This window comes from Dama dama, chromosome 5 (genome assembly GCF_033118175.1).
Source record: "Dama dama isolate Ldn47 chromosome 5, ASM3311817v1, whole genome shotgun sequence".
Taxonomy (NCBI): domain Eukaryota; kingdom Metazoa; phylum Chordata; class Mammalia; order Artiodactyla; family Cervidae; genus Dama; species Dama dama.
In genome coordinates this window covers 115,742,026-115,764,595 of record NC_083685.1, presented here as the reverse complement: position 1 = coordinate 115,764,595, position 22,570 = coordinate 115,742,026, and the positions used below count along the sequence as shown (strand labels likewise).

Below are 22,570 nucleotides of genomic sequence, written 5' to 3'. Positions count from 1 at the left end.
CGGGAGAGGGGAAGGGCAGCCGCTGCGTACCCACAGAGTGAAATATTTGTGGCTCAAAAAGCATGTAGCAGCTCCCTGGGGCCAGGCAGCCTGCCTGTCAGTGACATTCAGACAAGGAACCTGCCTGCCTGAAACCTCAGTGGGGAAGGAGACGCTCCTCAAATCAATTTCTGACTCTCTTTAAGCAACCTCAGCTAAAAACAAAGTGGCTAGCACTTCAGAAGTGACTAGAGGGGAGCTATGGTTTCCCAGGAAGAAACATGCATCAAGAGTCAAGATACCTGACACTAGCCTTGTTATTACTCAAACTCAGTGTTGCCCACAGTTCATGAGACCCCAGGAACTGGATCGGAGGTTCCACTTTCTTATGGTCCTCATTCTGCCTCACAGTCACTGCCATTTGCTTCCAATCTCATCCACCTAGAATACCCTTAAGGCTTCTCCGGTGACACAGTGGTAAAGAATCCACCTTCCAGGAAACGGAAGAGATGGGGGTTCGATCCCTGGGTTGGGAAGATCCCCCGGAGGGCATAGCAACCCACTCCAGTATTCTTGTCTGGAGAACCCCATGGACAGAAGAGCCTGGCGGGCGACAGTCCATGGGATTCCAGAGTCAGACACCATTGAGCGCACACACTCTCCTGAAAGTACCCTTCAGGGGGCCTACAGCAGGGTTTTATCCTTCAATACGTGTTGACCAATCAAAGCAAAGGAAAGAAGAGGTGGCAAGAACCAGCAGCCTGACTGCAGCCTCCGGGGAGGCATGGTCCCCAGCCAGAGTGGGTGCAGCCACTCACATGCTGCCAACAGGAGGAGGAGATGGAAAACGCAGAACAGTTCACACCAATCAGCTTACACCACGTGTTGAATCTGGACAAACGCACAGGGGAGGACGGAGACCACCGGACCGACTGGGCTGGGCTGACACACACTCACACATCCTCCTCCCTTCGCCTCTGACCACCCAGCGCTGTGTCCTGCCCTGAGAGAGATCAGTTAGAGCCTCCTGCCCGGGATCAAACGCTGCTGACAACAGGCCTGGCTGTTAATGCCTTGTTCTTGTCACCACCCCCCTCCTCTCGTCTGGCCAGTGTCTCATCAGCTGGACATCATGGGGCAAGCCCTGGCCAACACTGCTTTTATCTGTCCCCCTAGAGGGTACTGGACAAGCCAGGCTCTGCCACAAGGACCCACTCAGAAGTTAGAGTCCTGGGTTAGAGTCCTGATTAATTTGCCAATTAGACAACTAGTTAACTTATTTATTTATTTGGCTGTATCAGATGTTAGTTGCGACACATCAGACCTTCTATCTTTCTTGAAGCCTGTGGGATTTTTAAGTTGCAACATGCAGGATCTTTAGTTGTGGCATAAGAACTCTTAGTTGTGCATGTGGGATCTAGTCCGCTGACCAGGGATCAAACCCAAGCCCCTATTGGGAGCGTGGAGTCTTAGCCACTGGACCACCAGGGATGTCCCCTTAGTTAACTTCTTTATATCTCAGTTTTCCCATCTGTAAAATGGGGCTGCTAATATAACCTGTGACTGTGAAGATTAAATGAGTTAATACAGGTGATAATGCTTAGTGCCTAGCACAGAGCAAGTGCTCAACATCCTTAAACTTGATTGAACCAGTGTGACTGGTGCCCTGCCCCACCAAGGTCAACAGTGGGAGAATTATAAACAGAAAATACCATGAAATGAAGAAAATTGTGAGATACTCTTTGGGTGAGGGAGACCCCACTCTGAACTGGTGCGAGTGAGGGGTGGCTTTGGTTTATGGCAGGAGGTGGCCAGGCATGGCTGTGGAATGAGAGAAAGAAAAAAAAGTGTCTGAGGTTTTCATCGCTCTTCTCTGCAATTTCTTAGGACAGTGATGTGACATCGCCTTCAGGGCTCAAACTGCTGGTTTACACAACAATGTGAATGTACTGAGTGCCACTGAACTGCGTGGCTAAATACAGTTAAAATAGTATGTTTTCGGGACTTCTCTGGTGGTCTAGTGGTTAAGAATCCACCTTCCGCGAGGGTGGGATGATCTGAGAGAACAGCATCGAAATATGTATATTATCAAGTGTGAAACAGATCGCCAGTCCAGGTTGGATGCGTGAGACAAGTGCTCGGGGCTGGTGCACTGGGATGACCCAGAGGGTTGGGGTGGAGAGGGACGTGGGATGGGGGTTCAGGATGGGGAACACATGTGAACCCATGGCTGATTCATGTCAATGTATGGCAAAAACCACTACAATACTGTAAAGTAATTAGCCTCCAACTAATAAAAATAAGTGGGGAAAAAAAAAAAAGAATCCACCTTGCAATGCAGGGGACATAAGTTCAATCCCTGGTCCAGAAATTAAGATTCTACCTGTGTTGGGGCAACTACAGAACCCACATGCTCCAGAGCCCTCACATCGCGACTAGAGAGATGCCTGAGAACCCCAACTGAGACCAACTCAGTCATAAATAAATAATTGTTTTAAAAAACTAGTATGTTTTATGTGACCTTTACTATGATAAAAACATTTTTTAAAATGCAATGCTATTTTATGTTATAATTCTTAAAGTGAGAGATGGGTTCATGGTTACTAGTTTTATGCTTCATAACTTACATAAACATTACATATATTCTTTTATAAGTATCAAATACTTCAAAATCAAATTAATATATTTAAAAATAAAAAAGTTATCAATGAACTTTTTGTGCCCTGGAGCGTTAAAATCTATCCTTCTACCTATCACTTTGTGGACAACTTTCAGGGTGGATGAATAGATAAATGCACTATTTTGATTGGGCTGTTAGTTTAGGGAGTGTACACAAAAGTCAAAATTTATCAAACTGTACAAATTAATGTATGTGCCTATTATTGTATGTCAATGATTCCCCAACAAAATTCTGTAAAACAAATAAACAACAACAAAGAAACACTGATCCAGGTGCTGGTAAGGGTAACATCGGGGCATTGAAGATGCACTGTGCTCATGAGGAGCCAATCAAAAACAGGAGGGGGAACTGAACTTTGGACAGTTGTTTCCTCTCCTCATCCCCTCAACTTTCCAAGCAAATGAATTGCAATCTAAGAAGCACTTCCCCCTAAGGTTGCTTCTCCCATGGGAGGTGGGGGGCAAAGGGTGATGTCTGACATGAGGAGTTATTTTGTGGGGTTGGGTCTGATTGACTTGGGAGTTTTGATGCCTGGGGTTCTCAGTCTTAGGACTCATCCACCCCTGACCCTCACCCCCTGAGCTAAATGGCGCTGGTACACATCGTTGAACAGAGCAACCTATGTACCCATGGGCAAAATAACAAGACAGGTGAAGAGAACAACTAATTCAGATGGATACAACCCACTTGATTACAGATTGTCCCTTAAGTAGAAGGATGACCAGGACAGATCAAGATTTTAAAAGTAGGTTAATAAACATGTTAAAGGTGGTTCAAACAGTAAAAGATCTGCCTGCAACGCAGGAGACTCAGGTTCTATCCCTCGTTCAGGAAGATCCCCTGGAGCAGGGAATGATTTCCCTCTCCAGTATTGCCTGGAGAGTTCTGTGGTCAAAGGAGCCTGGCAGGCTACGGTCCATGGGATCTCAAAGAGTTGCACCTGACTGATCAACTAACACTTTTGCTTTCAAAAGAGATCAAGGCAAATATTACCAATATGACACCAGAATGAGAAAACATAAAGAAGAATCAAACAGAAATATCACATATAGAAAAGTAGAATAGTTGAAATAAGGAAAATAACTTTAATAAAATAGGCAATGTTAGGCATAAAAAATGAATAACTAGCTAACTGCATAAAATTGAGCACACAGTAGACTTGAAAATTAGTGGAATGGACACAGCTGGGAAATGTACTAGGGAATTGAAAGACAAAAGACAGAATATATTCCAGAAGAAGAAAAGCAAAGCAAAGAAACAGGAAAGCTAAGAAATATGAGGGACAAAAGCAGTAGTGCTTCGTGGTTAGAAGAGCAATCAAGCTAAGTGTACATCCAAAAAAAAAACCTCACAAAAGATCATAAGGGACATGAACAGGATTTGTGGTGGCAGGACTTGGAAGCAATCTGGGTCTCCATCACTGGGAATCCCTGGGTAAGAGGCACAGGTACCATGGAAGAGTATGTAGCAGTTAGAAGCAAAGGATTAGATGCATACACAAAAGGATCACAGTGATAAGTGAGAAACTGAATGAGATCTAAGCCATGATAACACTTCTATAAATTAAAAAATATATGCATATATATATATATATATATATATATTTGCACTACCATGTGTAAAATAGATAGCTAGTGGGAAGTTTGGAGAAGGCAATGGCACCCCACTCCAGTACTCTTGCCTGGAAAATCCCACGGGAGGAGGAGCCTGGCAGGCTGCAGTCCATGGGGTCACTAAGAGTCGGCACGACTGAGCGACTTCACTTTCACTTTTCACTTTCACACATTGAAGAAGGAAATGGCAACCCACTCCAGTGTTCTTGCCTTGAGAATCCCAGGGACGGGGGAGCCTGGTGGGCTGCTGTCTATGGGGTCGCACAGGGTCGGACACGACTGAAGCGACTTAGCATCAGCAGCAGTGGGAAGTTTCTGTGTAGCACTAGGAGCTCAGCTCAGTGCTCTGTGATGATCCCGATGGTTGGGATGGGGTAGGGCGGGTTGGGGTGGGAATGAGGCTCAAGAGGAGGTGGATAGGTGTATACATGTATCTGATTCACTTTGTTGGACAGCAAAAACTAACACAACATTGTAAAGCAATTATACTCCAGTAAGAAAAAAGAAGTAGAGAAAATAATTAAAATTGGGGAAAAAAATGTGCATACAATCTACTGATACATTGGTTATGAAGGAGCTAAAATTGAAGCTTCAAGGAAAGAAAATGCTTATTTGCAAATTAGCTAGACAGATATGAGAATTTATGCTAAAACTGAAATTTCTCATAGTGCAAATTAGTGCAAAGTTTTCTAACAAATATGCAGGAGATTTTCATTGTAATCAATAGTATTATGTAAATTGGCTACAAAAACAACAAGAAAGTTTAAATGTTGGTATTAATACATCTTAGAGTTGCTTTTCAATTTGTGCAATATCTCTTTAAATTTCATGTGAATAGTACTGATTGACAGGCGAGTTGGTAAATTTACTTATCTTGGACATAGTTTTGAAACTGATATATGCTTTTGCTTCAAAGTTAAATCAACTATAAAATGAAACAATTTTGTCAATTTGGATGCAGATATTAAAAGAAAGTGGGGTGTTTTTTTTGGTATTTAATTCAGTTACTGGAAAATTTTAAAGCATGCTTGGAACAACTCATGTACATGAATCTACTTTTCAACTATTAATTTTATAGTCTAAAAACAGTTCAAGTATTTCTGATGAAAATTTAGCATCCAAATTGAGGTACACTGTAGGAGTAAAACACACAGTGGATTTTGAAGACAAAAAAGAATGTAATATATCTCAGTAATTTTTATATTGATTACATCTTGAGATAAAATTTTGGATACACCGGGTGGAATAAAATACATGAAAAAGTTTAAAATACATACATACTAGAAGTATTATTATTCAAGAACACACATAAACAAAAGAAATACACATTAAAAATATCTGATGGTTGCCTAATGCTATAATGCTGAGTGTAGTTTAGATGGAAGGGGTAATGAGATAAGAGGGAATAATCAATTAAACAAGAGAGGCTTTATATCAACCACTGATGAAAGAAGGCTATAAGTCAAGGAGAGTGATTAACCCGGTCCTCTGTATATGAGATTCCTTGCCACCAAGGAAAGAGAAAAAAAAGCAGTGAGTCACCTGAAGTCTCAGCGACTCTTAAGGCCCAGGGCACCTGAGGTAAAAGCAGAAAACAAGTAGAAAGGCGTCTAAAATCAAAATTTCAAGGATTACGGTAGCACCGGCTCTCAGAGCACTTAAATCGTTTCCTCAAACTTCATTTCCTCGGCTATTTTAGTTCCGATGGAAAATGCCACCAAGTTTGACCTCACCACTCAATAGTCGGCCTCAATGGTTGAAGCTAATTTCTGTGCTGAGGTCAAGGCAGTGCCGCCTAGTGGCGCATCTGTGAACTGCATTGCGGAAGAAGGACGCCGGGAGGGGCCCAGTAACAGGTGGGTGAGAGTCAGCCGGAGGACCAAAAGCAGAGCCCAGGACAGCTGGTGTTTGGCAAGGCAACTTATAGAAGAAACGCCGCAAAGGGCAAGTTGGAATTCTCACCAGTCATCCGAACTGTGTTCTCCCAGACATCCTGACAGCTGCCAGGGACTTTAGAGGCTCAGAGGAAAGGGGATGACTTGCCCAAGGTCACACTGTAAGTCATGGCAGACGTGGGACAAGAAGCTACAGCAACGGTAGGAGCTGAAATTGCTGATGCGGGTTCCCTCTAGGGGAGGCCTGCTGCACCCACTCCAGGGAGCATGGAAGCAAGAAGGCATCAGTGGAAGAGCTGGCCTGGCACCCAGAGTATGGATGGCTTTAAGTAAGGAGGAAGCGACTCAGACTCCTAGCAGGCATTTATTCTCAGCATGTGCTTTCAGTTCTAAAGATGATTCTCTTTTCTCGGTTTCGCTTTACACCAGCTTCTTCTTGTACTTCTTGAATTCTGACTTCCTCCCTAGCACTCCATCGACGACTGTTCTGTGACTAGATCTGTGGTCTTAGATACCTCAAGGCCTTCTCTGTACTTCCAACACTAAAGTTGTCACTGATCCTCTTTTCCTTCATCTCCTTTATCCAGACTACTCTCATTCACTCATTCAACACTTAATGAGCACCCACAGTAGGCAGGTACTTTGACTAAGATGAGTAAGAGGCCATCCCTGACCCCAGGGAGCTCACTGTCTGGTATGGAGGACTGTTGTTACTCACTCGTGTCCAACTCTTCGCAACCTCATGGACTGCCTCATGCCAAGCTCCTCTGTCCTCCACTGTCTCCTGGAGTTTGCTCAAATTTATGTCATTGAGTCAGTGATGCTATCTGACCATCTCATCCTCTGCCACTCCCCTTTTCCTTTTGGTATAGAGGATGCAGATGTATAAATCAATACAGTTTTAATGTAATGATAAATAGCCTCACTAAGTTTTATGAGGTGTAACATAACCCCCAAAAAGAAAGCACTTAGAATCCTACCTGAAAAAGATCTCAAGTCCCAGGTTCCTTCCTAAATTGATCAAGCTTCACATTTTCAATTGACCTTTGGACATTTCTCACCTGAGGCACTTCAAACTCAGTATGTTTTAAACCTAGCTAATCACCCATTTCCCAAATCACATATTTGTGACACAAAAACAGATAAACAATAATAACAATGTCTACTTAAGACAACTATGGTGTATACTCAAGACTGGAATCGATCAAGTCTGTGTTTAAACCATTGCTGTGCAATTTATTTAGAGAAAAATGAAAGTCTCCTTAGAACTTAGAAAAGGGAGAAACAAAGAATTTATGATTCGGTTGGTGTCCTCTCCAAATGATACAGATATTTTTTGTCTAGCATGCGTGCTCAGTCGTATCTGACTCTTTGAGACCCCAAGGACTGTAGCACACCAGGCTCCTCTGTCCATGAAATTCTTCAGGCAAGAATACTGGAGTGGGTTGCCATTTCGTACTTCAGGGGATCTTCCCAACCAAGGGATCGAACTGCATCTCTTGTGTCTCCTGCATTGGCAGGCAGATTCTTCACCACTGCACCACCTAGCAGTCAGATATATGTGCCCCTTCTGAGGAAAAGGAGATAATAGTAAGATCATCCAATTCACTCTTTTGGTTCAAAGTCTTTACTCATCAAGCTGCCTTCTGGTTAGAATCTTAATGCCCTAAGGAGAAGGAATTAGATAAGAATATTTCTCACCATAAATGAGTAACTCAGAACCATTTCCATTTTCATCAACCATCTAGGACCCTACCATAATAGAAGCTGAGAGTTGCCTACACTGCCTAGGAGCCTCTTTGCTGCATTCCCAGCCCCTACTCTCTTCTCCACTTCACATAATCCTCAGCTGTTAACATAATCTTTCTCCGATTCCATTCTCATGAGGTCATTCCCCAGCTCTGTCACCCCTGGCATCTCTCTGGGTCTATTTTATCAGTCTAAAGTCATCAGCCTGGAACCCAGAGCTTATCAACTGTCCCCAACATCGCCATTTCAAAGAAGCTTACATAGCCTTCACTCCAGACAAGTTAATTTGCCTGCCATTTATCGCTTTCCCTTTGAGTTTGCAGAGTCCTTGAGCCCTAGACCCTGCAGCACATCTCAGTGCTCACCTCAACCAAGATGCATATTCTGATGAGCCTCTTCAGACACTGCCTTGACTTTGAATACCTCAAGAACATGTGGACAAGGCCAGCATATAGAGGGACAAGGCCCTCTATATCCAGAGAAGGGAAAGTGTTAGTTGCTGAGTTGTGTACAACTCTTTGCAACCCCATGGATGTAGTCTGCCAGGCTTCTCTGTCCATGGAATTCTCCAGGCAAGAATTCTGGAGTGGGTAGCCATTCTCTTCTCTAGGGGATCTTCCCGACCCAGGGATTGAACCCCAGTCTCCTGCATTGCAGGTGGATTCTTCACTGTCTGCGCCACCAGGAAAGCCCAATGTCCAGAGAGGGGGAGTCAGAAAAGCATCAAAACCACTAACTTCCTTGACTAGTCAGTGGTTAAGAGTTCACCTTCCAATGCAGGGGGTGCATGTTCAGTCCCTAATCAGGAAGCTCAGATCCCACATGCCTCAGTGCCCCAAAAAACTTAAAAAGCAGAGAAGCAATATTGTAAAAAACTTAATAAAGACTTTAAAATGGTCCACATTAAAAAAAAAAATTTTTTTTTAAAAAGCATCACAGGACTTCCCTGGAAGATCAGTGGTTAAGAATCTATGCTTCCCCTGTAGTGGGTGTGATTGCTGGTCGGGGAACTAAAGATCCCACGTGCCGCTTGGTGGAGCCAAAAGAAAAAAGCATCAAATTATGATCAGTAAGAGATAAATTAAGTGGTCAAGCCATTCAATTATCAGATATTAAAAATGATTAGAGATTTATTTTAAAATCTGTTCATATTTGTACAGGGCACTCTGCTAGGTGATGGGGATATCATGAGAAGCCAAAGTCCCTGCCTTCATGGAACTTATTGTCGTTGTCGTTCAGTCTCCCAGTCACGTCCAACTCTGCAACCCCATGGACTGCAGCATGCCAGGCCTCCCTATCTCCCAGAGTTTGCCTAAGTTCATGTTCATTGCATCGGTGATGCTGTCCAGCTATCTCATCCTAGGACACCCTCTTATCCTTCTGCGCTTGATCTTTCCCAGCATCAGGGACTTTTCCAATGAGTTGTCTGTTGGCATCAGATGACCAAAATACTGGAGTGTCAGCTTCAGCATCAATCCTTCCAGTGAATATTCAGGGTTGATCTCCCTTAAGATTGACTGGTTTGATCTCCTTGCTGTCCAAGGGACTTTCAGGAGTCTTCTCTAGCACAACAGTTTGAAGGCATCAGTTCTTTAGCATTCTGCCTTCTTTACGGTCTAGCTCTCACAACTGCACGTGACCACTGGGAAGGCCAGAGCCTTGACTATATGAACCTTTGTTGGCAAAGTAATGTCTCTGTTTTTGAACAGACTGTCTAGGTTTGTCATCGCTCTCCTGTGAAGAAGCAATCATCTTCTGATTTCATGACTGCAGTCACCATCCACAGTGATTTTGGAACCCAAGAAGAGAAAATCCATCACTACTTCCACCTTTCCCCCTTCCATTTGCCATGCAGTAATGGGGCTGCATGCCATGATCTCAGTTTTTTCATATTTAGTCTTAAGCTGGCTCTTTCACTCTCCTCCTTCACCCTCATCAAGAGGTTCTTTAGTTTCTCTTTGCTTCTTCGCTTTCTGCCATTAGAGTGGTATCATCTGCATATCTGAGGTTGTTGATATTTCTCCTGCCTGTCTTGATTCCAGCTTGTAACTCACCCAGGCCAGCATTTTTCATGACGTACTCAGCGTATAGGTTAAACAAACAGGATGACAGCATACAGCCCTGACGTACTCCTTTCTCGATCTTGAAACGATCAGTTATTCCGTGTGTGTGTGTGTGTGTGTGTGTGTGTGTGTGTGTGTGTGTTGGTTGCTTAGTCATATCCGACTCTTCGCAACCCCATAGACGGCAGCCCACCAGGCCCCTCTGTCCATGGGATTCTCCAGGCAAGAACACTGGAGTGGGTTGCCATTTCCTTCTCCAAAAGGAACTATAGAAAGAAAGAAAGTGAAGTTGCTCAGTCATGTCTGACTCTTTGCGACCCCATGGACTGTAGCCTACCAGGCTCCTCCGTCCATGGAATTTTCCAGGCAAGAGTACTGGAGTGGATTGCCATTTCCTTCTCCAGGGGATCTTGCCGACACGGCGATCGAACCCAGGTCTCCTGCATTGCAGGCAGATGCTTTACTGTCTGAGCTACCAGAGCAATTAAAGCCTAGGAAATTACTGAGCACACATGCTCCAGAGCCTGTACCAGAACTAGACAGTCTGTGCACGGCAACAAGAGATCCCATGTGATGCAATGAAGATCCTGCATGCCAAAACTGAGACCCCAATGCAGCCAAATATATATATAGATATACATATCTATAGCTATATTAAAGTGCTAACAAATCTGGCTTCTGGTAAGAGCTCTCTTCCTAACTTTGTAGATGGCTGCCTTCTCTCTATGTCCTCATAGGACCTTTCCATGGTGCATGAACATACACAGGGGAGGGTGGTAGAGAAAAGAGAGTGAGCTCTCGGGTGTCTCTTCTTAAAAGGACACTAATCCTATCGGATGAGGACCCCACTTTTATGAGCTCATTAACCTTAGATGTCTCCAATGCAAACACAGCCACACCGGGGGTTAGGGCTTCAACATATGAATTGGGAGTGGGGGAAACAAACATTCCATACATAACAGCAATCAATAAACAAAAATTAATAATATGAACAGAATGAGTTTATTCTACTTATTCACTAAACAAATAAAAAAATGAATACCCATATTCTGCAGGCATACAGGGCTTTCCCGGTGGTAAAGAATCCACCTGCCAATGCATAAGATTCGGGTTCGATCCTTGAGTTGGGAAGATCCCCTGGAGTACTCCAGTATTCTTGCCTGGAAAATTCTAGGGACAGAGGAGCCTGGCAAGCTCCAGTGCATGGGGTCAAAAAAGAGTTGGACATGACTAACAGACTAAACAACAACACGGACATACCTCATTTTATCACACTTTGCTTTGTTACACTTCACAGATATTGTGTTTTCTACTAATTGAAAGTTCGTGGCAAACCTGCATCAAGAAAATCTATTGGCACCATTTTTCCAACAGCATTTGCTCATTTTATGTCACATTTTTGGTAATTCTCACAATAGTTGAAATTTTTCATTATTAATATACTTGTTATGGTGATCTACCTGGGGGCTTCCCAGGTGGCACTACTGGTGAAGAATCTCCCTGCCAATGTGAGAGATGTGGGTTCAATCCCTGGGTCTGGAAGATTCCCTGGAGGAAGGCATGGCAACCCACTCCAGTATTCTTGCCTGGAGAATCCCATGGACAGAGGAGCCTGGCAGGCTACAGTCCATAGGGTTGCAAAGAGTCAGACATGACTGAAGCAGACATGGTGATCTGTGACCCGTGATCTTTGCTGTTACTACTATTACTTGCTGAAGTATTTTTAAACTAAGGTATGTACATTTTTAAACATAATACTATTGCAGATTTAATAGTCTATAGTATACTATAACTTTTATATGTAGTGGGAACCCTAAAAATTCATGTGACTTGCTTTGTTTTGATATTTGCTTTATTGTGATGGTTTGGATTAGAACTCACAATGTCTCCAAGGTTTGCCTGTACCTGATACTATACTAAGTGTGGAGAATACATCCTGGAACAGGCAAACAGGGCTTCTTTCCTTATGAAGCTTACGGGTTCGATAGGAAGAAGACAATTAAACAAGTTATCACAGTAAAGGGTGATAACAGTAATGACAAGTATATTAGCACTCAAGGAAAAGCAGAGATAGCCAAACTATCCCTGTATTCCAATAGGTCAGAAAAAAACTAAAGAAGTGAAATTTGGAGGATGGGTAGAGCTAGTCAAGTGAAGAGTTGAACTAGAGGATCTGGACAGGGACAGGACATATATACAATGTCTCTGGGACAAGAAAGTGGGTTAAGAAGTTCCATGTAGCTAGTGGGGGTGGGGGGGTAGGGCAGGGACTTTTCCCTCTATCCTCATAAGTTCAGTCTCTGGGGCCAGCAAATTAAACTGACAAAAGACAGACTACCAGAATTTTAAAAACAAGATTTTATTTACACATGCAACGTGCATACACACAGGAGAATTCAGTGATAAATAACTTAAAGAGGTGGTTAGAACCTGAGACTTACCTATCATCTTAGCATAGAAGATTCTCCACATTTGTGGAGAAGTAACAAGACATAGTGTTTGGGCTTCTAGGGGTGGTATATTATGGAAAGGTAATATATGGGGAAACTAATGGAAGATAAAGGTTATTTTAATAAGGTTTTTTGGTGCAGAACCAACTCAGTGCCAGCTCTGTTTCCAGTGATAATGGTTGCTTTCCTCTTTCTTTTATCAGAGAGGGGAGAGGAAACACCTTCACAAAGGAGAATTTTGCCTGCTTTTAGGCAGATGGGGGTGGGTGGGCAAAAATATCTATATTTGTTGCCTTGCTTTCAGTTCAGAATAATCTTCATGCCAAAGTGGCATTTTCTGATCTCCTTCACTGGAATATATAGTATAAGAGGGAAACAAGTGAGATAAGGAAGAATAAGGAAGCAGAGACTGGACCTTGGATGGCCCTGTTAAGACTAGTTAAAAGGTTTTGGACTATATCCTGAGAACAATGGGAAATCGTGAATTGGGGCAAGTAAAAAGTTAATCAGGGGACTTCCCTGGTGTTCCAGTGGCTAAGACTTCTCGCTCCCAATGTTAGGGATGCAGGTTCGATCCCCTGGTCATGGAACTAGATCCTACATGCCGCAGCTAAGAGTTCACATGCCTCTGGAAACATATACTAACATACATAAAATAGACAACCAGTAGGAATTTGCTGTATGGCTTAGGGAACTCAAACCAGGGCTCTGTGACAACCTAGAGGTGTGGGATGGGCTGGGAGGTGGGAGGGAAGCCCATGACGGAGGGAACATATGTATACCTACGTGTGTATACCAACATGGCTGATCCATGTTGATGTATGGCAGAAATCAACACAATATTGTAATTATCCTTCAATTAAAAATAAATAAAAAGAAAAAAAAGAGTTCACATGCCTCAACTAAAGATCCCCCATGCCCCAACAAAGATCAAAGACCCCATGTGCCTCAACTAAAATCTGGTGCAAATAAATGTTTAAAAAAAAAGAAGTTAATCAAAAGAAACTTCAATTAAAATAGAGTTGGGAGACCAGAAGAGGGAGCTCTCACACCCCCAGACAATAAGAGAGTCCAATAGGAAGAAGAAAGACTTCCTCTTCTTTACTGGCAAGAGCTCACTCAATGAGAGACTGATATAACTCAGCCAAAGAAGAGTCATAGACTTTTTTTATTTATTATAGCCCTCCCAATTTCCTTTTCCCTGCCATAAAAGAGTTCTCCTTCTCCATTTGTTTGCTGGTGACTTGCACGTGGCTCACCATGGTTGCAGACCCTGCACTTCTTTGCTGTCCCAAATAAACCCATTTTTATGCTGAAGCAATAACTGGCAGTCTATTTGTTTTAGGTCAGCAGTGGAGAAGCGTGGGGAGGAGAGTCCTGACACGATTAGACTTGTTTTTGGAGGGAGGTGAGACCTGAGGCAGAAGAAACATTAAAGTACATTTAGAAAAAAATAAAAATAAAGTACATTTAGGAGGTAAAATCAGCAGAGCTTTGAGACCAGACATTAGGGTTATTAAAGAGTGGTTTCAGGTTTGGGCAATGGAGAAACTGGGACAGATAATAATTCAAATAGAAGAGTGAGGAGTTCCATTCTGAACAAAGTACCTGTGAGACACCCAGAGAGAGATATCCAGCTGACAGCTAGGCATTTAGGCCTGGAGTTCTAAGAAGAGCCTGGCTGGAGATAGAGATTATGGAACAATTTTCAGTAAAAAAAATGAAACCATGAGAGTAAGTTCACCTTGGAAGAACATATAGAATGAGAAGGCCTAGAACTGATCCCGTGAAGCATTCTGATACTAGAAGTCCTGTCAAGGAAACTGATAAGAAACAGAGCAGTAGAAAGAAAACCAGGAAACTGTCATCAGAGATGCCAAAGTAAAGGGATGATTTTTTTTTAATACAATACTAACATGGTATGTATTGTTTTTAAAAAAATATATTTTTTTTATCATGTATTTATTCGGTTGTGCTGGGTCTTAGATGCAGCATGTGGGATTTAATACCCTGCCCAGGGATCCAATCAGGGCCCCCTGCGTTAGGAGCTCGGAGTCTGAACCCCTGGACCACAGGGAAGTCTCAAGGAGTTGATTTGATGACCATGGGTGGGGAGAGAGGGGCGGAGCCTCAGAGTAGGTAGTATAAAGAGGATAAGAGGCAGCGTCAACAGGGACAAAAGAAGGGTACAGATAAGGAGGACTCAAGGAGTTGAGAAGAGTGAGCTTTCTCTGGGTTATCTCAGTGGGCCTGTACCTTGTCTGTGGTACCATGTCTAGCTTCTTGAATAGTTCCCTAAACCCTGACCTCCAATCTGATTGAACATGAAACAGAACAAGAGGCAGGCTAAGAAAAAGGAAAAAGTATCATGTTTGGAATAATGCTTACTGTAATCTAAGTCCACTTGCCAGCTAAATATATGTGGATTGGTGACAGCAGGATGCCCAAGCAGTTGCTGGATGGTGAGTTTAAGTAGGTAAATCAGGAATAGAAAAGGAAGTAAAAATGCTCTAAAAGAGTCCATCGAAGCACAACTTCAAACAATGTGGTCTTGCTCTGAATGACCACAAAACTGCAACAGATGTGTTAGCCCATGAACAACGGTCAGAAAAGAGATGCTCTTTTTCAGAAAAAAGAAAAAAAGGGTATGGGGGGGGAGGGGCTGAGGTGGGACTTTAGGCAAATTCTAAGCTTAAGAGCCAGCATGCCAAACATCACAGAATCTCTAAATGCTGAGTCTAGACACACATTTTCACACACACAGAAATCATCTTTATATATCCTGTGTTGTAAGTTTCTACATTGAAATTTACAAGAATCAAATGCCCAGGTACATGACTTGGAAGCCTGTTGTGTGAAAAAGTGCTGTGTGTGTGTAAAATGACCAAAAGCTTAGCAGGATCAGAGTTATGTAAGTAAAACTTTAGCCCACCTTAATAGAAGTCATCCAGATAATAAAAGCATGAGTCCTATTGCATTCTGAATTCATTGGAATAAATCTGGAGTGCTGTGGTCAGTTAAAGCATCACATTTTAAAAGTAATATTGTGTCACATTTTAGGAGTAACTACTCCCCCCCCACACACACACTTTCTTTCCATTCCCCCCACCAATTCTCTCATCTGGCATCTCAAACCTGGTAGAGTGTTTTCAAAGACGATCAATCCTTCCCATGGCACATGCCTTTTGCAGTGTTGCTTTTCCACTCTTCCCATCTAGAAGCAGACTCATTTCTCCTCCAGTTGAATCCAGTCGGCCTCTGTGTCTTAATTTGACCAACTAGAAGTGATGGAGCTTGACTTACAGACCTGGGCCTTAAGGGGCCTCACAGCTTCTGTCTTTGCCTTCTTGGTTGCCAGGTGCCAAGTCAAGAAGTTAGGGTCAGACGACTGACTGATGTGAAGTCATGTGGAAGAGAAATAAGGGGCTCAGCCAACAACCAGCACCAAGGTGCCCAACATGTGAGTGAAGCTATCGTGGATCTTACAGTCCTAATCAAGCCAGTGACGGTAATAAATCTGTACCTGTGCTATCCAGTATGGGAATCACTAGCTACATGTCTCTACTGAGTCCTTGGAATGGGCCTCGGGCATCTGAAGAGCTTCATTTTAAATTTCACTTGATTTTAACTAAACTTTAGCTAGTGACTACCACACTGGACAGTATTCCCACCCTAATTCACCCAGCCCAACCCCACTAACAGAACAAGGCATAGGGCAGCATAAGATCACCGTACCCTTTCTGGGGCTACAAGTACATAGGCAGTGACTACAGATGGCCGCCAGTAAAGGTCATAGCTCTGTCAACAAAACAAAACATCCACGAGCCCCGCTCCCCGCCCCCAACAGCACCCAAAGGAAGGGAGTGACCCATTCTAAACTGATTTCATCTACATAAAATGTTAGAACCAGAAAGAGAAATATCCACACAAATGGAATATACTATCGAGAAAAACAGTCTTTGCCATATTTTTAAAACTGAAGTCCCACATCTAGCCTAGAAATGCCCTGATTAGGAAGTCAACCTTCAAAAAGTGTTTTCTTCAACCTTATGGATACGGAAGGGAAAAGGGAGGGAAAGAAAGATAAACTAAGAACATGAGGTTAATAGATACAAACTACTATACATGAAATAGATAAGCAACTAGGATTTACCATATAGCACAGGGTACTATAAAAAATATCTTGCATAACCTATAGTGGAAAATTAATCTGAAAAAATAAATATCTGAATCACTTTGCTATACACCTGAAAATAACACAATACTGTCAATCAACTATATTTCAATTTTTAAAATACTGCAAAGACCAAAAACTAAAATCTTAATAGTTCCCTGTGCACACACTTTAGGGGGAGAGGTAATAGGAAGGAAATTTGAGAGCCTCCTATGTGTGTTAGACAGTCACATACATTAATGCATTTCGTCCTCTTAATGGTTGTCTTTAAACTAAAAAAATACAAGTTCAGTGAGGTTGTGACTTGCCTAAGGACCTAAAGCTAATAGTGCCAGAGATAAAATTGAAATCCAACCTCCTGATTTCCCAATACATCACAATGCCTCTCCTAATCAAGAATAAACATTTCTGCCCTATTTCTGAGATTTTCTATGATCTGGCCACCTAAATAATCACTCCACTTTCACTTTTCACTTTCATGCATTGGAGAAGGAAATGGCAACCCACTCCATTGTTCTTGCCTGGAGAATCCCAGGGACGCGGAGCCTGGTGGGCTGCCATCTATGGGGTCGCACAGAGTCGGACACAACTGAAGCAATTTAGCAGCAGCAGCAGCAGCAGCAGTTAATGTTCAATCTCTTACCAGATTGATCTCATTCTGCTCCCTTTCACTTTCTCCTTTCTTTTCTTCTAATTCTACCTATCCTTCAAAATCTGGCTTACATCTGAAACTTTTCTCATCTTCAGTTCAATTCCTCAGTCCTGTGTGACTCTTCGTGACTCCATGGACTGCAGCACACCAGGCTTCCCTGTTCATCAACTCCTGGAGCTTGCTCAAACTCATGTCCATTGAGTCGGTGATGCCATCCAACCATCTCATCCTCTGTTGTCCCCTTCTCCTCCAGCCTTCAATCTTTCCCAGCATCAGGGTCTTTTCAAATGAGTCAGTTCTTCAAATCAGGTGGCCAAAGTATTGGAGTTTCAGCTTTAGCATCAGTGCTTCCGATGAATATTCAGGACTGATTTCCTTTAGAATTGACTGGTTAGATTTCCTTGCAGTCCAAGGGACTCTCAGTAGTCTTCTCCAACAGCACTGTTCAAAAGCATCAATTCTTCAGGGCTCAACTCTCCTTGTGGTCCAACTCTCACATCCATACATGACTACTGGAAAAACCATAGCTTTGACAAGATGGACCTTTGTTGACAAAGTAATGTCTCTGCTTTTCAATATGCTGTCTAGGTTGGTCATAGTTTTTCTTCCAAGGAGCAAGCATCTTTTCATCTCATGGCTGCAATCACCATCTGCAGTGATTTTGGAGCCCCCCAAAATAAAGTCTCCCTCTGAGAGACTTTCTCATCTTAATGCTAATTAATTTCCCTTTCCTCTTTTCCGGATTTTTACATCACTTTATAATGGGCATCACATAACATAACATTCTTTGTTACGTTACTTTTCCGTTAAACAGACCGTAATTTGAGGACAGGTGTCAAATTCAATCTTTAAATAGTGGCAGTCTTTCCAATTTCCTATTTCCCTTTGAGCCATGAATAAGAGTTCAGGAATGGATAAACGACCTAAACTTAACAGACAGATACCTCTTGATTAATTAAAATCAGCCCCAAACTCTTGAGTTTAAACCTCTGCTTAATTCACCGCGCACCAATTAATCCAGCAAGCTTGAATCGCGAATCAAGATTGAAGCCCGGCCACGTAACGCTGCCGGCCGACTCCCGCATACCACGCCCAGCCTATTGGTTACCGATTGGGCGTGACCCTGCCTAAGGGCCGACGGGGCGTGGCGTGCGTGATTGAAGGCATGGCCGAGAAGAGGAACATACGCTTCGGATCACGCTCGGTCGTCTCCGGTACTCCTCGACAACTTCCGGCAACGAGGTTCTCCTCCGCCGATTCACCTCGGGTATTTCCGGTCTCCTTCGGGTCTTTCCGTCTGGCTCTCGCGCGCGTCTCTCCACTTCGGGTTTTTCCGTGTCCCGCTCGGAGGTACTCGGCTCTCGCTCGGCCTCCCCCATCCCCCGGTAACGGTCGCTGGTGAGTTTAAATGAGCCGGGGCTGGCCGGGCCAGAGTCGCTACGGGGGGGGCCTGAGGCACTGCAGAAAGTGGGCCTGAACCTCCAGGATGACGGTGCTGCAGGAACCCGTCCAGGTAATGGTAACCCTCTTCCCTGAGGCTTGGCTCGCAGCCTTGGTCGGGAAGCGGCGTATGGCCACTTCGCGGCCTGGTGCGGCCTAGGCCCGGCTGCTTCTCCCGCCTCACCTCACGCCGGCTCCTGCCTGTCTTCTCGTCAGTTCCGAGGCCTTGCCCGCAGCCTCAGCCGCATTCCCTCTGGCCCTATGTTACTTCTTCCCCGGGTGTGAGCGGAGTTCGGCGATAATCCCTCCTTTTCCCTCCGGGCCAATGTCGGGCGAGCCCCTCCTGTCAGCCCAGGGGCTGGGCCAGGGCCGGGTTGAGCGTTGAGAGGCCGAAAACTCGCCTCAGGTGCTCTCTTGCCCAAGGATGGTTGGGACGCACATTTGATCAGCGCCTGTATGATCTTCATAATGGTGGGGCAAGTTTGCGGGGCGAGTGTTGGTTTTGTTTTTGTTTTCTAGGAGAAAGTGGAAGGAGGGTAGGATCGGTGTTTTTAATACTAATTTCTGTTTTGGTGACAAACTGTCTAGCCCACGTTGCTTTTTCTCCCTCACTCAGTTTCCCTCCGGACAATGATCTGCGAAGAGAACCCCAAGGCCCAGTGTAGAGGCGCAAGCACCTATACAAGGGGAGGGGGTGGAAACACCAAATTGGTTTTTTTCCATGACCTGTGATGGGGATCAGGAGTGTTTTACTGTGCATGTTTATAAGGCGTTCAGGAAATGGAAGACAAATCATGGTTTTTCCATCCATACTACACCAAGGTTTGCTTTGACGCACAGTGCTCTGTTGGCATGGAAGAAACCCTATTGGATTTTAAGGGTGTGATGCGGTGCCAAGTCATTTCCCCCTCCTGCCATCTGAAGAAACTAAATCTTTTGTCCCTTGGTGATGGACCAGGTCTGGAAGACTTTTTACACTATCATATGATTCTTTGACTTGATTAGAAGAGTTGACCTCTATCAACCGCTGTCATTGAGTCATACACTTTATTTTGAAAGCAAACCGATTTTAGAAATTGCTTCATATTGCTCTTAAAGACTTGTGATATCAAATAGTAAAATATTTTAATACATCACTCCTTCCATATTTCTTTAATTTTTTTCATCACAGGATGAAATACCAATTTCTCCTAGTTGGCTCTTTCTCTAGCTGTTTACATATAGCAGCTATTAATTTTTTAATTAGTGTAATGTGGGATTCTGTCTTCTGTACAGAATTGTACAAACAATTCTGTTTGTATATTATACTGGTGCTTTCAAAGCTGTTTCTTTCCATCCAAATTTACTAGTAAAGAATCCCTTTTTAATGTTTGTGTTTTTTTTGAGACCTAACATGAAAATAGAAGTTGCTATCTATACCTTTAAAATGGATAAGCAGATTACTCAAGTTATTTGTTTCATATTTTTGTTATTTTGTCTTAACAATTAATGATACATTTGCCTTATAGATATGGCTTCTAAGATGATAAACTAGTTTTATGGATAGCCTATGCATCTGTGCCAAGTCACTTCAATCTTGTCTGACTCTCTGCGACCCTGTAGACTGTAGCCTGCCAGGCTCCTCTGTCCATGGGATTCTCCAGGCAAGGAATACTGGAGTGGGTTGCCGTGCCCTCCTCCAGGGGATCTTCCCGACCCAGGGATCAAACCTGTGTCTCTTACATCTCCTGCATTGACAGGAGGGTTCTTTATCACCGGGACCACCTAATTTGCATAAAAGCATAGAGAGAAATATGTAGCCAATTCCTTGGTAAAGATACTTCTTGTGTGATAAACACATCAAGTTGTCTGTTTTTCATTAAAGTACTCTTCGGTACCCTTAGCAGTAATGCATTTAGATATTTTTAAGGCTCAAGAGTCAAATTTGTCTACTCCCCGCACACCCACTGACAGTGGTAACAAGTTTTAGGATATAATTAGGTGAGAATTTTGGTTGTAATTTTTAGTATAAGAAGCCATTCAAGAAGGGATCTAGAGCAGTAGGAGAACAAGCAACTTTGGCTATTTAAACTGTAATAAGTGATTGCTTGTATTTGTAAAGGAATGAGAGTAAGCTGGAAAGGTGTGTCCTCTTGAGGGTTGTCTCAGGGTTTGAAGTGTTATTAGGCATAGAAAAAAGTTGATGGAAAAGATGAGCAACTGATTTTTGCTTTTTCTGTTTTTAAAGCTTTAACATGGGATACCCAGTTTGATATACCATGTAAGCCTAAATATAAGCACTTCCTCCAAATTATCTCTTATAAAAAAGTATTATTTGAGTCTTCAAAAATCTCTCCTATTATGAGGCAGAAATTCTGTTATTAATTTAATTTTTAAAATAACTATTTGGGGAAGAATAATCGCTAGCCTAAGTGACTTGAATCAGTGCTAATTTGGATGTGTATAAAATCCACCTGATGAAATTGATTTTTTAAAAAATCAATTTTATATAGATTTATCCATTACTCCTAGGGGGTAAGACATCACAGAAATGTTGAATGAAGTTGTAAAAAAAAAAAAAAAAAAAAAGCCTTGGAAAAATCATCTTAATAAGCAGTATAGTAACTGGTTGCTTTTACACATAATATTGTTTTAGAGATCATTAGATAGTGAAGGCGGAGAAGGCAATGGCAGCCCACTCCAGTGCTCTTGCCTGGAAATCCCATGGACAGAGGAGCCTGGTAGGCTGCAGTCCATGGGGTCGAGAAGAGTCGGATACGACTGATCGACTTAGCAGCAGCAGTAAAGGAATACTTTTGGCTTGGGATAAGAAGTACAGGGACAGCATCTAACTCAGATTCAAAGGGTACAGTTTTCAGATAACTTAGAATTGAAGATGGTATATTCAGGAAAATTGTGTTAGATGATTACCCCTCTCCCAAAAAAAGGCTTTTTAATAAATTGTTCTATTCAACAGAGTAGAAAAAAAGAAATTCCTAAATATATTTTATGACTGTAAAAATGTATATATATATACACATATATATGTAGTTAAATTGATAAGTCAATAGCATTTGACTATTAGGTCTTCATTCAAAAAATGTATTCAGGTTAGCTGAAATACATTTGTTTATGAAATTTCCTTTTAGAAAACAGATTCTTATATTTAGGTACAATAAAGTATTTTGAAGACAGTGCTACATAGTACCTGAACTGAGAGGATGTGCTTTGAAGTGGGGAGATAGAGAAGGAGATCATTACAAATATGTGATAATTCCTTTATGGACTAGTGCCCTGATACAGCCTTTGTGCTTATATAGAGAGAAAGCATGAGACAAATAATCACAAATTAATAATTATAAATTGTGATAAGAAGAGTACTATAAGTAGGGTGCTACGAGAGAAACCTAATAAGAGGGTCCTGACTTCAGTCAGGTTTGCATTTGGACCATCAAAGTTCAGAAGCAGCCTCAATGAAATAATCAAATTGGAAAGAATGTTATGCACCTACTATGTGTCAGGCACATATAAAAGACATTCTAAAACCTTCTCTAAAAAGGATGTTAGGAAAGTTCCTTTTGAGCAAATAACATTGTAGCTGAGTTCAAAGTTTGAGACACAAACAATTTGAAGAGAATTACAAGCAGAGAAAACAGCATGTGTAAAGTCCCTGAGACATAGTACAACTTGGCATTGGAAGACCTGAAAGGTGGCCAGTGTGGCTGGAGTTGCATAGTAATATAAGGCCATTGTAAGGAGTTCATTTTTCATTCTAAGTGTAATGGGGAATCACTGATGAATTTTCAGCTCGGGGTTGACATAATCTGATACAGATGTTAAGATCTCTGGCTAATGTATGTGAAAGTTCAGGGAAGAAAGAGGCAAGAATAAAAACA

The 22,570-nt window shown here is 42.6% G+C and overlaps 2 protein-coding genes across 9 annotated transcripts in view; one reads left to right on the top strand and one right to left on the bottom strand.

Moving 5' to 3' along the window:
- The window catches only part of MYL4 (myosin light chain 4), a 36,595-nt gene extending 17,566 nt beyond the window's left edge, over nucleotides 1–19,029 (bottom strand). The window contains exon 1 of one of the 2 annotated variants that reach the window (XM_061144303.1): nucleotides 18,880–19,029. The gene's annotated coding sequence lies outside the window, so the exon portion shown is untranslated. Of the gene's footprint in view, nucleotides 1–6,234; nucleotides 6,476–18,879 lie in introns of those variants that run through there. The other variant, XM_061144302.1, reaches the window with a different exon arrangement.
- Nucleotides 18,610–22,570, top strand: part of CDC27 (cell division cycle 27) — a 50,080-nt gene continuing 46,119 nt past the window's right edge. For all 7 annotated transcript variants that reach the window (XM_061144301.1, XM_061144298.1, XM_061144300.1 and 4 more), the window contains exon 1: nucleotides 18,610–18,768. In XM_061144301.1, coding sequence (XP_061000284.1) covers nucleotides 18,742–18,768 — 27 coding nt within the window. In that variant the 5' untranslated portion in view covers nucleotides 18,610–18,741. The remainder of the gene's footprint in view (nucleotides 18,769–22,570) is intronic.